A 14,614-nucleotide genomic window follows, 5' to 3' on the forward strand; every position below is an offset into this window, starting at 1 on the left:
GGATTGGGCTCAAACTTGGGGGTCCCACATATTTTGACCCAATGAAGACAATGGTTGGGCCAGAATTGGGTTTCAAGGCCCGCTTGGGCCCGATGGTGCAACAAGGTCCTTGGAATGCCTCCGGAAGGCTCTAGAATGCACTTGGGCATTCTAGCTTGGATTTCTCTAGAGCATTCTAGCATGGATGACTCTAGAACACTCTTGTACATACTTGTGTGTATTTTCTAGAACCCTCCATGTATTTTCTGATTTCTTAGGAGGTAGGAATATTCTAGAAATGTATAGAAAGCTCCCTTGAGAGAGCCTTGTAGAATATTCTAGAGTAGAAGTCTCTAGGCCACCAAGGCACTATAAATAGGCCTTGGCATTCATTTGTACAAAGCATCAAACACTTGTAATTCTCTCTCAAGCAATACAAAGTATTCTTTAAAAGCCATACACTTTGTGCCTTAGCATTTTCCACACAAAAGCTTTCGTAGCATCACTTAGCATCGAGCAAGCATCGAAGTGCCTTGACTACTTAGTCCGACGGGTGTGAGACGCTAGTAGGCAGCGTGTAAGACTAAGGAAAATAGTCAGCACGTGACAACGCGCAAACAAGCTAAGAAGGCCTCTAATGGTGGAAGTAATAATAATAAGTCCAAAACTCTGAAATCAAGCTCGAAGGTCTCAGCGAAGGCTAAACCCCAACTGAACCTTGGCAAGGGCTCTGCTATGGCAGAATGCGATGACATTTTGATTCAATTTGATGAAAACCCAGATGATCAACCATTTGATTTGAATGAGATTTTGACGCCAAAATCAAGCTTACAACATCTACAACAACAAATGCAGGTGCGAGGCGAATTTAATGCCTTGTTGAATGGTCTCCACTACGGTAAGGATTCTTGCACCCATTTTCGATCAAATTCAAAAACTGGCGCGAATAACTCTGTTGTGATTAATTCTTTGAATGCGAGTATTGCTGATGTGATTACTATTAATGAAAATTCGTATGTTGATGATAATGATAGCAATACTGTACCCTCCCATGTTATGATGTCAATTGATTTTGATGATATTAAAGAGGAGATTGCATATTGGGAATCTGCTGTTGTATGCTATGTTTTGGGTGCAAATCCCCACCAAAATGTTATGGAGGGTTATGTGAGACGAATTTGGGGAAAACTTGGGGTGGATAAGGTTTCACAGGTGGGTAGAGGCATTTACCTTGTGCGTTTCACTACTATAGAGAACTGCTCCAAAGTCGTGAATCGAGGACATCATTTCTTTGATGCAAAACCACTCATTGTGAAGCCTTGGACCTCTGATGAGAACTTCAGTAAGGATCCTATCAAAACCCTACCAATCTGGATTCAATTACCTGGGTTGGATGTGAAGTATTGGGGGGAAAAGAGCTTGGGTAAAATTGTGGGGCAGCTAGGTGTAATGATTAAGGTTGATCTGGCCACTAAGACTAGGGATAAGTTGATGTTTGCTAGAGTACTGATTGAGGTTAAAGTGGATCAAGAATTCCCATCTGTGATCCATTTCCTAAATGAGAAGGGTGTCAAAATAGACAAAAAAGTCAACTATGACTGGATTCCTATTACCTGCACTGTATGCAGGGGTATGGGCATGATCAGTCTAGGTGTACTAGGAAGGGAAGTGGAAACACTAGGAGAGTTGGGGGAAAAAGGTACTGCAACCTGCCCAACCTGCAGTTTCTCAAGCCACTGCTACTATAATTGCTCTACAGAATGCATCTAGTGGATTCACTCAAGCAACTAGATTTAGTAAGGTAATTGGACAATAATTTAGAGCTGTTGTTACTAATAACCATTTCCAAGCTTTAACTGATTTTGAAACTAACAGGGAAAGTGAAGATGATGAGCACAGGACAAGGGTGGTAAATGATGCTCCTTCATTAGGCAAGGGGATGATAGCCCCTAGGCCTAATGGATAAAATCTCGTGTTGGAATGTGAGGGGGCTAAATAGGCAAGATAAGTAGAAAGAAGTGAGACAGATGGTTGAGGCCGATAATATTGGCCTTTTTAGCCTCCTAGAAACTATGGTGAAAGCATCAAAGATGGGAAACTTATACCTCATAGTGTTCCCTAATTGGTGTTTCACCTCTAATCTTACTTGTCACAAAAATGGCAGAATTGTTCTTGCTTGGGATCCTTCAGTATTCACTGTGGATATCATTCTCATGCAGTGTCAGGTTATTCACTGTTTCATTAGTCCTAGGGTCTCTGGGATTGGCTTCTTTTTCTCTTTTGTGTATTGTCTGAACACTCCTCTAGAAAGAGAAGAGCTATGGGCTAGCTTGAATACTTTTGCTGGTGGATGCACTTCAGCCTGGTAATAATGGGGGATTTTAATGCAATTGTGAGCATGGATGATAGAATTGGCTCCCCAGTTAGACTTCATGATATCTTTCCCAAGAAGCAATGTATGGATGCATGTCAGCTTACTGAAGTCAAAACTGTTGGTAGGCACTTTACTTGGAACAACAAACAAGATGGTGAATCAAGGGTTTTCACAAGAATTGATAGAGTTCTGTCTAATTCTTTATGGGATGACAAATTTCCTACTACTGAAGCCATGTATTTACCTGAAGGAACTTATGATTATAGCCCTATGATTTTGTCCACCACTAGTCATAATTCTCAGAAAAAACCCTTCAGATTCTACAACACGTGGACTTCTTCTTCAAAGTTTCTTCCCATTGTTGAAAGACACTAGCAGAAGTTTGTCTATGGATGCAGTATGTTCAGAGTTACTCAGAAGCTTAAATGGATAAAGGGTGATCTTAGATCTCTGAACAAAAAGGGGTATAGCAATGTTGAAGCTTTGAAGCTTGTCAGACAAAAACAACTGTTGGAAATTTCTGAAGAGAAGGCCACTGCAGAATCTTACAGAATTGCCAATGATAATCTTTTGTCCTTTCTTCACCAAACAGCTAAAGTCCAATGGCTAGAGAAGGGTGATGAAAACTCTAGACTGTTTCATCAAAGTATCAAGCAAAGAAGGAAGCATAATGCTATTCATTTATCCAGAATGCTGAGGTGAGTGGGTAACTACACTTAATCAGGTTCAAGGGGCTTTCCTCAGTTTCTACAATTGTCTGTTTGTCTCAAGTGGAATCCAGGACCAGTTTTAACCCCATCATCATGGAAAGAGGGCCTAAGTTAACTGAGGCTCACAAAGCTATGTTAACATGTGATTTAAGTGTTTCTGATGTTAACAGAGTTCTGGATGATATCCCTAGTAACAAAACCCCTGGTCTAGATGTCTTTAATAGCCACTTCTTTAAGATTACTTGGGAAACCATCAAACATGACTTCGATGCTGCCATTGCAGAGTTTTTTCTGAAACAGGCAAAATGCTAAAGGAAATTAATGTTACTTCTATCACCCTTGTGCCAAAGGTGAGTGTGCCTTCTAAAGTTGGAGATTTCAGACCTAGAGCATGTTGCTCTATTCTGTATAAGTGCATCTCTAAATTATTGTGTGAGAAGTTAGGAGTTGTGTTTCCTGATATCATCTCCCAGAATCAGGGGGCTTTTGTTGCAGGAAGATCAATTCTGCATAATGTTCTCATCTGTCAAGACATTATAAAGATGTACAGGAAGAGTTAAATTCAACCAACATGCTTTCTGAAATTAGACCTTCAAAAAGCTTAAGACACTGTAGAGTGGGGTTTCATTCAAGAAGTTATGTAGTACCCTGGAGTCTCCACCTTTCTTCATCAAGCTGATTATGACCTGTTTGACAACCACTCAGTATTCCATCATGATCAATGGGGTTCCTTCAAATCTAATCCACCGAAAAAGAGGATTGAGACAGGGTGATCCCCTCCTCTCCTTTACTGTTTACCTTGTGTATGGAGTATTTTTCCAGAATAATAAAGACAATGGGAGAACACCCTAGCTTTAAGTTCTACTCTAGATGTAGACCTCTAAAGCTGAACCATCTGTATTTTGCTTATGACTTGCTTATGTTCTACAAGGGAGATAAGGATGTGGTTGGTTTGATGATGGAAGGTGTTGGGGTTTTTCCGATCAGCTGATGACAAGGAGGTTTCCGGTAGAATACGGCACGATCTCAGCTCCGACCTGCAAAACAAGAATATTCCTCTCGGAATATTCCCTCCGATGCCTAAGTAAGTATGGGTTTTTAGAGAGAGAAAATAGAGAGAAGGCATATCATATAATATTTGTGGTTGTTGTGAATTGAATGTCCTTGTCCTTGGGATTTGGTGCTTTATATAGTACTAGGTTAAAGAAGGAATGACCAAGAATCCTTCCAATGTGATTGGATGAGCACTTAAGGACTGACACGTGTCCCTAAGTATTAAGGCAGCCAGCCTAATATGGACATAAATGGGCCTTTGGGCCTTTATGTGTGTTAAGTAAGCAAATCAGTCTTTTCCCATTATATAAAAATTGAACAGTCCTAACTAGATGTGATAGTGGGCCCAGGCCAAGTGCCGTGGTGTCAGCCCCTCTGTTGTGTAAGGTCTGCCACGTTACATAGCCTTTAGCAGTCCAGGTTGGACTACCAGGTGGCATAATTCAGGCCACGTGTCACTCTTTAAGTGGCACATGTGGCGTGGTAATTTTGCCTACAACATTTGCCCCTCAAGGAGGGTATTTCGGGAAACGATCTTTTAGATATCACTTCTTGACCCTTGGCATTCCAGATGCTTTTTGCACAAACTCTAGAGATGGTGACAAGTGTCATCCATCCCATTTTTGCCACTCTATATATATTAGGGAGGTAATTTTCATTTTTACGTTTTGACTTCTTGGATTTACTGAGCCTTTGGGATTTTGGTGATTTCCGGCGGGGCATTAAACAACAGGAGGCGATTTTCGGCCACCGCAAAACCTAAGCTGCTCTTCACCAAATTCGACATGTTCTTCACCAAGTTCAACCTGTTCTTCACCAAGTTCGACCTTTTCCGTTGCTAGATTGTTCCTTAACTCCTTTTACATGTTTTCTTGTTTTGTTCAGTTTGGCTCTTCCATTTAAGTGTATTTAATGGGCGGCAGTCTAGCGTTAGATGAGCGTACGCTAGGTTTACGAAACGTTGCGCCGCCCATCTATTGGCCGATTGTATACCCAATCACCTCTTTAGTTCATTCCTGGTCTCCCATAAGCCGTGTTATGTTTTAACTATGCAGACGGCATGGCGAGAACCAGAACAGACGGAAGATCCAACTCCCTTGCGTTTGCGGGATAGGGCGGCAAAAGCCTCCTACTGAAAGATATTCTTCTACCAACCCGGCAATAGACAAAGAATATGCCGACCTCTTCCAAGAGATAGACGAGTATGCCGAGTCCGAAAAGGAGCAGACGGCGAGTTCGTCGGAACGCACGGGAGTGAACAAGAGTATCTTAGCAGGTCGAGCAGTTTCTAAGGAGTCGGTTGTGGTCCCGGTGCCGTTGGTTGTTGAAGAGCCCGTGGCGGCCCAGGCGCCGGCTAGGCAAGGTGGCCGGGAAGAGGCTCATCTTCTTGCTTCGGAGATTCATCCGGATCACGGATGGATGAAATGGCTGGACAAAAATGGGGCAGACCTAAGAGACGGCCTTTGCGTGGGTAAAGGCTATGAGATGAGAGTGCATGCAGGCTTGGAGGCGACGGTCAGCGTTTTGGTGGACGGGGAGTTTCCAGTGTATGCCGCTGCCATTAAGTCGGGCATGAGATTTCCTCCACATCCTTTTGTTGTGGAGGTCCTGGATGGTTTCAACATTGCGGTGGCCCAATTAACCCCAAATCCTGGGCAGACGTATTTGGCTATATTGCCAAATGTGCGCTGAAGAATGTGCAGCCGTCTTTTAATGCGTTTCTTCATCTGGTCTCTATTTCCCGTTCTCCCGATGCCGCCGAGGGATGGTTCAATCTGAGCAGCCGAGGCACCTATCAGACAGTGGTAGGCAAACTCACCAAGTGGCACAAATGGAGGAAGAGATGGGTCGTCTTTCACACCGACGACCAGGACATGTACTATAGGATGAGCCATTGGAGCCCTACGGCTAATTATATGGAACACGATGAGGCTCTCCTTCCTCTGACGGCAGCAAAGTGAGACCAAATAAAGTTAATGTTTAAAACGAATACCTACCGGCTTACTGCTGATAAGTCTTTTCATGTGCCGACTCAATGGTTGCCGCACATAAGCCAATAACGGGATGCGGCATTCTTAGCTGTCGTTGGCTTAGGGTACTTTATGACCAAAGGTAGAGTCATAAACTGCCTTCCGTTGTCTTTGTTTCTTCTTTTGTCGTGATTTTTCCAACTGTTTCCCCTTTGTGTGCAGAGGAAGGCATGAGTAAGCTGAAGGATGCCGATATAGGCGAGGGAGATGTGACAGATTGGATGGCCGACATTTATGAGGCCAAGATGAAGAAAGCTAAGGCCGAGTTGGAGGAGAAGGTGCGTTGTAAGGATATAATAGTTCTTAACTTCTTTGACTTGTACTTATTTTAGTGTACCCCTGCCATTAATTGGACTGGCGTCTTCTTTGATGACCAGTCTCTACCCCGGTGGTGGCTCGTGATCACTGCAATGCGTCTCGTCATCATTTATGGACGGGCGTCTTCTTTGATAACGAGTCACTACTTAGGTAGTGGCTTGTGATCACTGCAATGCGCCTCATCATCATTTATGGATGGGCGCCTTTTTTTGATGACGAGTCACTACTTTGATTCTGACTTAGTATTTTTGTCGATGTTTCAGCAAGCAAAGGAAGCAAAGCTTATTTGGGTACTTTTTGGGGAAGGCTCATTAGGTGATGGTCGTGTACTCACAATTGGAACGGAAGCTTATTTGGGTTCGGTGGCTCGTTGTGTGTGTATAGTGTCTTGTATTGACTCTGTTTAATGGTCCGTTTGACCAAAGATGCACGCTACACATAATCTGACAGCAGCAAGTTTATTGCTTTTGTTTCTTATGTTTTATTTAACTTAATAACGGGATAATAGGTTAAATATCCCATTTAGTTAATTCCTTTAATTAGCTTTATTTTCTGCATTTAGAGGGGCTTTTGAATCAGTTTGTAAATGCCAATTTTGGCTGATTGAGTGAGGCTTTTAAAGCCTTGCAACCACCAGCTTTTAAACCCTTTAAATGGCTTTTAAATTGCTGTTTAATAGAGGCTTATTAGCTGCTTGTAACAGCCATCTTTGGCTGCTTTGTTTGGCTATATATAGCCAGTTTTATAATGAGAATAATCATCCAACATTGAAGATAAAACACTTGTGTTCAGTTTCCTTGAATTATAGTTTATAATGTCATTGTTTGGGACGTGATTCCTAACCTTGGCTTCGATTGTGTGTCAATAGGTCTTGCCTTGCAATCCCGAATAACGAGCTACAGGTCTAGCTTGCTAATCTACTATCCTAGTCCGTATTTTCAGTTTGTTAACTCGTATCATTTGTGGTATCAGAGCTATAGTTTGTGATTCTTACGAGCTAACATGGATTTTCACGATCCTGACTTCCTACAACATCTCCATGAGGCCTTGAAAAAGTACAAGATGGAGAATTTCGAAGGAAACCTAGACGTGATCCACTATGGGTTATGGATGAATTCAAAGTCACGGAACTTCCAGAATTTGTTGGTGGAACAGATCCGGAAGTTTATTTGGAATGGGAATGCAAGATTGATCGAATGTTCGATTTCAAGAACCTTGAAGATGAGAAGCGTTGTAGATATGCAATATTGAAGCTAGGACGAGGGGCTTTATTGTGGTTCGAAGGACTGAAAGCCAAGGGAATTCGTGATGGGAAGGAGAAAATCACATCTTGGGAGTCCTTGAAACGTAAGCTCCATAAAAGGTATGTACCAACAACTAATAGGATAACTACTTATCGTAAAATTGTTGAGTTGAGGCAAGGGAAATTAAGTGTGGCATAATATATTGATGAATTTGAAAAGTTGTCTTTGATGGGTGAAATTGACGAAATAGAGGAACAAAAAATGTCACGATTTCTACGTGGTTTAAATTTCAATATTTCTAATACGGTTGATCTATACCCATATTCTGATTTTGACAGACTTTGTGGGCTTTATTTAAAACTGGAAACCCAAGGGAAAACAAAATATGGGGGAGGGTCGAGTATGGATTACGGTAAGGCCAAGTCTTGGTCTAAACCCGAATCTACCTCGAAATTAGCCATATCACCTAGCCCCGTAAGCTCTAGTAGTTCCATGGCTGCTCCAAAATTGGCTAGTTCGACCAAAGAAACAAGTTTGTCCAAAGTTCGTTGTTTTAAGTGTCAAGGGTTTGGGCATTATCAATATGCGTGTCCAAATAAAAGGGTAGTGACTTTAAGAGAGGCTGTTGAGTGCCGTGAGGATTTGTTTGAAGAGGAGAAAAGGTTGGGTGACATATTTGTATTTGATGAGGGCGATGAGGATGAGGAGGTGGAAGGGTATGAAGCTCCACTGTATGATACGAATCTGGTTCTTAGAACTCTACAAACCCAGATTGTATCTACTGATTCGGACCAACGAGATCAACTATTTCATATTAAATGCCTAGTAAAAGATAAGTGGTGCAGCGTGATTGTTGATGGGGATAGTTTTACTAATATTGCTTCTAGCGAAATGGTTTCAAAATTGGGTTTAATCACTACATCCCATCCTAAACCATACGCGCTCCATTGGCTCGATGATGATGGTAATAGTTTGAAGGTGTCGAAACAAGTGAGGGTTGGTTTGACTATGGGTTCGTATGAGGATGAAATTTTTTGTGACGTTATTCCTATGGATGCTTGTCATATATTATTGGGACGTCCTTGGCAGTTTGATAGAGACGTGGTACACAAGGGCAGAAGCAATGAGTATGAGTTGAGGGACAGGCAAGAAAATTGTGTTAAGGCCTATGTCGTCACAAGTGGTTCGATCTATGAGTCGAAACAAAAGAAGAAGCCAAATCTCACCATGTTGGCTAGTGAACGAGAGATTGAGCAAGCCCTTGATCATGGAGAAATGGAGTATTTGCTCGTGGCTAAGGAAGATTCAATCAAAGGTTAGAACTGGAAGGAGGGCAGCCCCATTGCCGAATTGCTTTTTGAGTACAAGGATGTGTTTCCCGACGTCTTACCACCAGGTTTGCCTCCTATTCGTGGTATTGAACATCAAATTGATCTTGTTCCAGGAGCTTCTTTGCCTAATAAGGCTGCCTATCGCTACAATCCGGAGGAAACAAAGGAGTTACAAAAGCAAATTGATGAACTTGTAAGTCGGGGTTATATTCGAGAAAGCTTGAGTCCATGTGCGGTTCAAATTTTGCTTGTACCTAAGAAGGATGGAACATGGCGAATGTGTGTTGATAGTAGGGCTGTTAATAACATTACCATTAAGTATCGTTTTCTAATTCCGAGACTTGATGATATGTTAGATGAGCTCCATGGTTCGATGGTGTTTTCAAAAATTTATTTGCGAAGTGTCTATCATCAGATTCGAATGCGTGAAGGAGATGAGTGGAAAACAGCTTTCAAAACAAAACATGGGTTGTATGAGTGTACCGTCATGCCATTTGTTCTCACTAATGCTCCTAGTACGTTTATGAGGCTAATGAATGAAGTGCTTAAGTCGTTCTTGGGCAGATTCGTTGTGGTTTATCTTGATGATATATTGGTGTATAGTACGAGCGGAGAAGAGCATCTGATTCATTTGTGGCATGTTTTTGAAACCCTTAGAGCTCAAAAACTCTATGGGAAACAAGAGAAGTGTTCGCTCCTTGTTGATAGTGTGGTATTCTTGGGTTATGTGGTTTCGAAAGATGGAGTGTTTGTGAATCAGTCCAAGATCGAAGCTATCAAATCATGGCCTAGTCCTAAAACTATAAGCGAGGTGCGTTTGTTTCATGGCCTTGGTTCATTTTATAGGCGTTTTATTCGTGATTTCAGTACCATTACTAGTCCTATTACTAGTTGTTTGAAGAAAGGTGCGTTTGTGTGGGGAGAAGACGCTCGAAAGGCGTTTGTTGTAATCAAAGAGCGTTTGTGTGTTGCTCCTATTTTGGAATTACCTGATTTCTCTCAACCTTTCGAGGTCGAGTGTGATGCTAGTGGTGTGGAAATTGGTGCTGTTTTGATCCAAGGTAAGCGACCCATAGCTTATTTTTCAGAGAAGTTAGGAGGTGCTCTCTTGAACTACTGCACTTATGATAAAGAGTTCTATGCCATTGTTAGAGCTTTGGATCATTCGAGTCATTATTTGCGTTCTAATCACTTTGTTTTTCTTTCTGATCATGAGTCTTTCAAGTATATTAATGGGCAACAAAAATTGAGTCCAAGGCATTCTAAGTGGGTTGAGTTCTTGCAATCCATTCACTTTTCTTGAAAGTACAAAGATAGTAAGAGTAATGTGGTGGCTGGTGCACTATCACGAAGATATACCTTGCTTGCTACACTTGATGTTTGTTTGTTGGGGTTTGAAACCTTGAAAGATTATTATCGTGACGATGGTGATTTTGGAGCTGCATTTGAAAAATGTGCAGTTGGTGCCTAGGGAGAGTACATGATACAGTCGCTGCGGAGCTTCATAGGAAGCGATCCTTGTTTACAAGGACACGCTTGCCGCAATGCAGGTCTACATGCCGCGGCCGTTAACAACATAGGGTCGTCACATTTTCTGACGAGCGTGTCTAAGTTTGATTGACGCAAGTCAATCAATAGGTATGATTGCCGCTAGACATGCTCGTCAGATAAAGATGGACGGCAACAATATGGGCGGCACGAAGCGTCGCCGTGGAGCTCCATAGCAAGCACTCCTTGTTTTCAAGGACACACTTGCTGCAATGCAAGTGTTCATGCGCAGCTAAGTAGATGATACTTGTATGCTGCGGGTCAGATTACAAAGCAGTTCTTGTTTTTGAGAACAAGCTTGCCGCAGCGGCTAAGTAAGGGATACTTGTATGCCACCGGAAAGTTTACAAACAGTTCTTGTTTTTAAGAACAGCGGCTAAGTAAGGGATACTTGTATGCCGCAAGTTTGGTGGTTGAATAGGTGATCAACCTATAACGGGTGCTAATCTGGGCCACTTCTTGAAGGAAATAATGCCCTTGGTCCAAGTATGCATTCTATGTTAAGTCTAATAAGTGCGGTTCAGTATTAATTAACAAGTTAATAATTCAGTGAGATCAAGTGAGCTGAATGCCTAGCTAGAGGCCGCTTCAGTTCAAGTGGAATTAATGATATTAATCCACAGCTTACTCTTGACTGAACCCGTAGGGTCACACAAATAGTACGTAAACGGATCAAGTATTTAATGACATTAAATACTCCATCTATGGATATTCGGAATCGACGGATCTTGGTTTCAGTGGGAGCTGAGATCGTCACAGGCAAGAAATGAATACTCCGGAAACGATGATATTGCCGGAAACGGAAATATGGATCGTATCGGAAATATAAATATTATCCAAGTCGTAGATGTTGCCGGAAACGGAAACATGGTACGTATCGGAAAATATTATCGGAAATGGAAATATTGCCGGAATCGGAAATATTGCCGGAAACGGAAATATTGTCAGAATCGGAAATATTATCGGAATCGGAAAATTAATCGGAAGCGTATCGTACGAATTAGCATCGGACGAGGCCTGCCAGACGAAGGCCCAACACGAAGCCGGGGCCATCGCCCAGCAAGCCAGCGCGCCACAACGCACCAGCCAAGGCTGCGCCAGGCCCAGCGCGCGCCAAGGCTGCGGCAGCGTGTGGGCCTCGTGGCAATGGGCTGCAAGCTCGCGGGCTGCGCGCGCGCATGGCGCCCCTCGTGGGCTGCTGTGCGTGTGTGTGTGTGTGTGTGTGTGTGCTATACGAATCCTAAAGCTATCAGGTTTCGACATATGATTAAATTCCTAAACCTAAAAGGAAGAATTAATTAAAATAAGAATTCTATTAGGATTCGTGTTTAATTAATTCGTATCCTAATAGGATTCCAGTTCCTTTTCCATACCTCTATAAATAGGTGCCTAGGGTCATAATTTATAGAGACAATTAAAGTATACAAGTATTAAAAGTGATTTTTGAGAGCAAAAATTCAGTCACATAATTGCCTACAATAGCCGAAAATTCTAAGTACCTTAAGGGCGATCCTAGTTGGTCAAACTTAAGGCGGATCCGGACGTGCTGTGGACTATCTACGGAGGGACGACATTTGGAGTCCTAAAGACTTGTTCTTGTTCAGTTCAAGCGCAGCTAGGGAAGGCACGCAACAAAGTGTATGCATCTAAACTATGCTAAATGATTATGTGTAAATAATATGCTTTCCTGGCTTTATGGTTTTTCCGCATGATTTATGAATTGTCATATGTATCATAACCTAACAGTGGTATCACGAGCCTCTTATTATTTTCATAATCTAAATTGCATGAACATGGTTAAATATTACAAATTTACAAGAATTAAAAGGGGTGATTAATTTTCGTAATTGTTAATTAATTGCAAATTGCGTTTATTTAATTATACGTACGCAGTTTTTCGGCAGTTTCTTCGTTACTCATCCAAATCGAGTGATTTTTGTGTCAATTCCGCATGTAAAAGGCATTCTAAAATTTTGGCAAAAATGTTATTTTTCGGCCGAACCCAGAATTCTCAAATTCGAAGCCTAACTATGACTTTTCGGAGGTTTTAGTTTTTCGAATGCAAAATTTCGTAAATTTAAGATGTTAAATTAAATATTTGGGATTCTTGTTGATAAATCTTGAATTTTTGATTGACCTACTGTATACGTTTAACAAGTTTGAATGCCTAGCCTTGTTAATTATGCAATCTAATTTGTAATTATGATTAATTTGTTGAAAATTGGAATGATTTATAATTAATTTGATTTTCATAATTAGTTATAATTTAATTAGATACCTATGATTAAAAACCACCATAAAAATTGTAAATTTATGTTAAATTTTAAATTTTTATGACCTAGACTTGAATCCATGTTAATCAGAAATCAATTAAATAATAAATTTTCGATTTTTCGCCCTAAAATTATGAAATTAATATTATTTATTAATTTGTCATTAATTTTGAATATAAATTTTTAATTTTTATGCGACTCGCTCATATAACTTGCACACACAAAGCAATGGACGCTACGTGTTACCCTTAAGGGGTGTTGTATAGTGCGGGCATGCGACGACGAGCAAGGGAGCTCGTCGCCCATGCGGTACGAATGCAGCGAGCAAGGGCATGGTGCACGAGCATAAGGCAGCAGCCCTGCCTTGTGTCGTGGGATGTGAGCAATGGGCGTGTGGGCAGGGGCGAGAGCAAAGCACGAGCAGTCGCGTGTGGGCAGCAAGCGTGCTGCGCCACAGCGCGCACTGCCTCGCGCAAGCATGCGGAGCCTCGCGCGCAGCGAGCGCAAGCTCGCGTGCCACGAGCGCTACGCACAGCGCCGATGGCTCGCGCGCAGCGAGCGCCAGCTCGCATACTGCTGCCTCGTGCGATGAGCGCAAGCTCGCGTGCGGGAAAGGCAGGCGCGCAGCGAGCGATGGCTTGCATGGATCGAGCGCTGGCAAGCGAGCGCAGCGAGCGATGGCTCGCGTGCATCGAGCGCTGGCGCGCGCAGCGAGCACCAGCTCGCATGTTCGATTGATGCCTTGCGATGGTGAGCAGCAGCGATGCGACGCAGCGCATGGGCTGCGCGCGCATGGCCAGCGATGGCTGTGTGCGTGTGGCCCATGGGCGTGCGTTGCGTGGGATTGTTGCGTTGCGATTAGATCGTTTTGAAATTTTAATTTGAAATTTTGAGTTTACGTAATTTTAATTAATTTTAAAATTAATAATTTAAATTATTTTCTTGGATTTTAATTTTGAATATTGTAATTATAATAAATTTTATTTATTCTAATTATTTTACTAAAATTAAAATCGTGAATTAATTTAAATACGACTGAAATTAAATTAAATTTTGGATTCAATTATAAATTTATATGAGCTTTAAATTTTAATTAAATTTGTATGTTTCCGGTTAGACTAAAAATACATTTTTATGTTTAAAATTAGTTAAGCATATGAATTTATTGGTTTAAGTGGGAGCCCTTTTTAGTCATAAACTCTTGATTAGGTCTACAAATCCTTAAGGTTAAAACAACTTGATTAGAATTAATAAGGACTGAATAATTTGTAGATTGTTGGTGCCCTTGATTAATTGCTGCAAATGTTTATGTGATGCATAATGTGTTTTACTAACCAGCTATGTGGGCCATCATGATAATGAATGGGTGAATGGTATATATTGTATATGTACTGTTTTGCAGGTTATGAAGTGACTAGTATGGCCCAAATATGATAGAAAATATGGTCTGCGTACCATTAATTTGAATGTAATTGGTCTAAAGTACCAAAGTTGTTTTTCAATTCAAATATGGTCTGCGTACCATCAAATAGTTGTAATTAGTTTTAATTATAGCTTATCCTATTTGAAGAAAATGGTTCCTCCCATGGAGATTTTCAAGACGGACTTTGAAGTTAAAGCTTCAAGATGAAGTCGGGCCATACTAGATCACATTTATCTTATGCATGCTTTAAGTTATTTATTGCTTTAAATATGTGTTAATTATGCATGAGATTGCGGCTTGATTATGTTGCATGATTAAGGATTTTAGTTCA

The 14,614-nt window shown here is 41.4% G+C and overlaps 1 protein-coding gene across 1 annotated transcript; it reads left to right on the forward strand.

The window, feature by feature from the left end:
* The first annotated feature begins 403 nt into the window (after positions 1-403).
* Positions 404-7,090, forward strand: LOC130465795 (uncharacterized). Its single transcript, XM_056834645.1, has 3 exons — positions 404-877; positions 6,309-6,424; positions 6,728-7,090. The coding sequence occupies exons 1-3, from the start codon at positions 715-717 to the stop codon at positions 6,869-6,871; spliced, it is 423 nt and encodes a 140-aa protein (XP_056690623.1). The 5' UTR covers positions 404-714; the 3' UTR covers positions 6,872-7,090.
* Positions 7,091-14,614: the final 7,524 nt, after the last annotated feature.

The sequence above is a fragment of the Spinacia oleracea genome, chromosome 1, assembly GCF_020520425.1.
Source record: "Spinacia oleracea cultivar Varoflay chromosome 1, BTI_SOV_V1, whole genome shotgun sequence".
NCBI lineage: Eukaryota > Viridiplantae > Streptophyta > Magnoliopsida > Caryophyllales > Amaranthaceae > Spinacia > Spinacia oleracea.

Bases quoted from the DNA above. Each gene is read 5' to 3' on its own strand.
- LOC130465795 (XM_056834645.1), top strand. From the start codon at position 715: ATGGCAGAATGCGATGACATTTTGATTCAATTTGATGAAAACCCAGAT. The intron at 878-6,308 runs GTAAGGATTCTT...CTTTGTGTGCAG, and splicing joins GTTGAATGGTCTCCACTACG to AGGAAGGCATGAGTAAGCTG. The intron at 6,425-6,727 runs GTGCGTTGTAAG...TCGATGTTTCAG, and splicing joins AGGCCGAGTTGGAGGAGAAG to CAAGCAAAGGAAGCAAAGCT.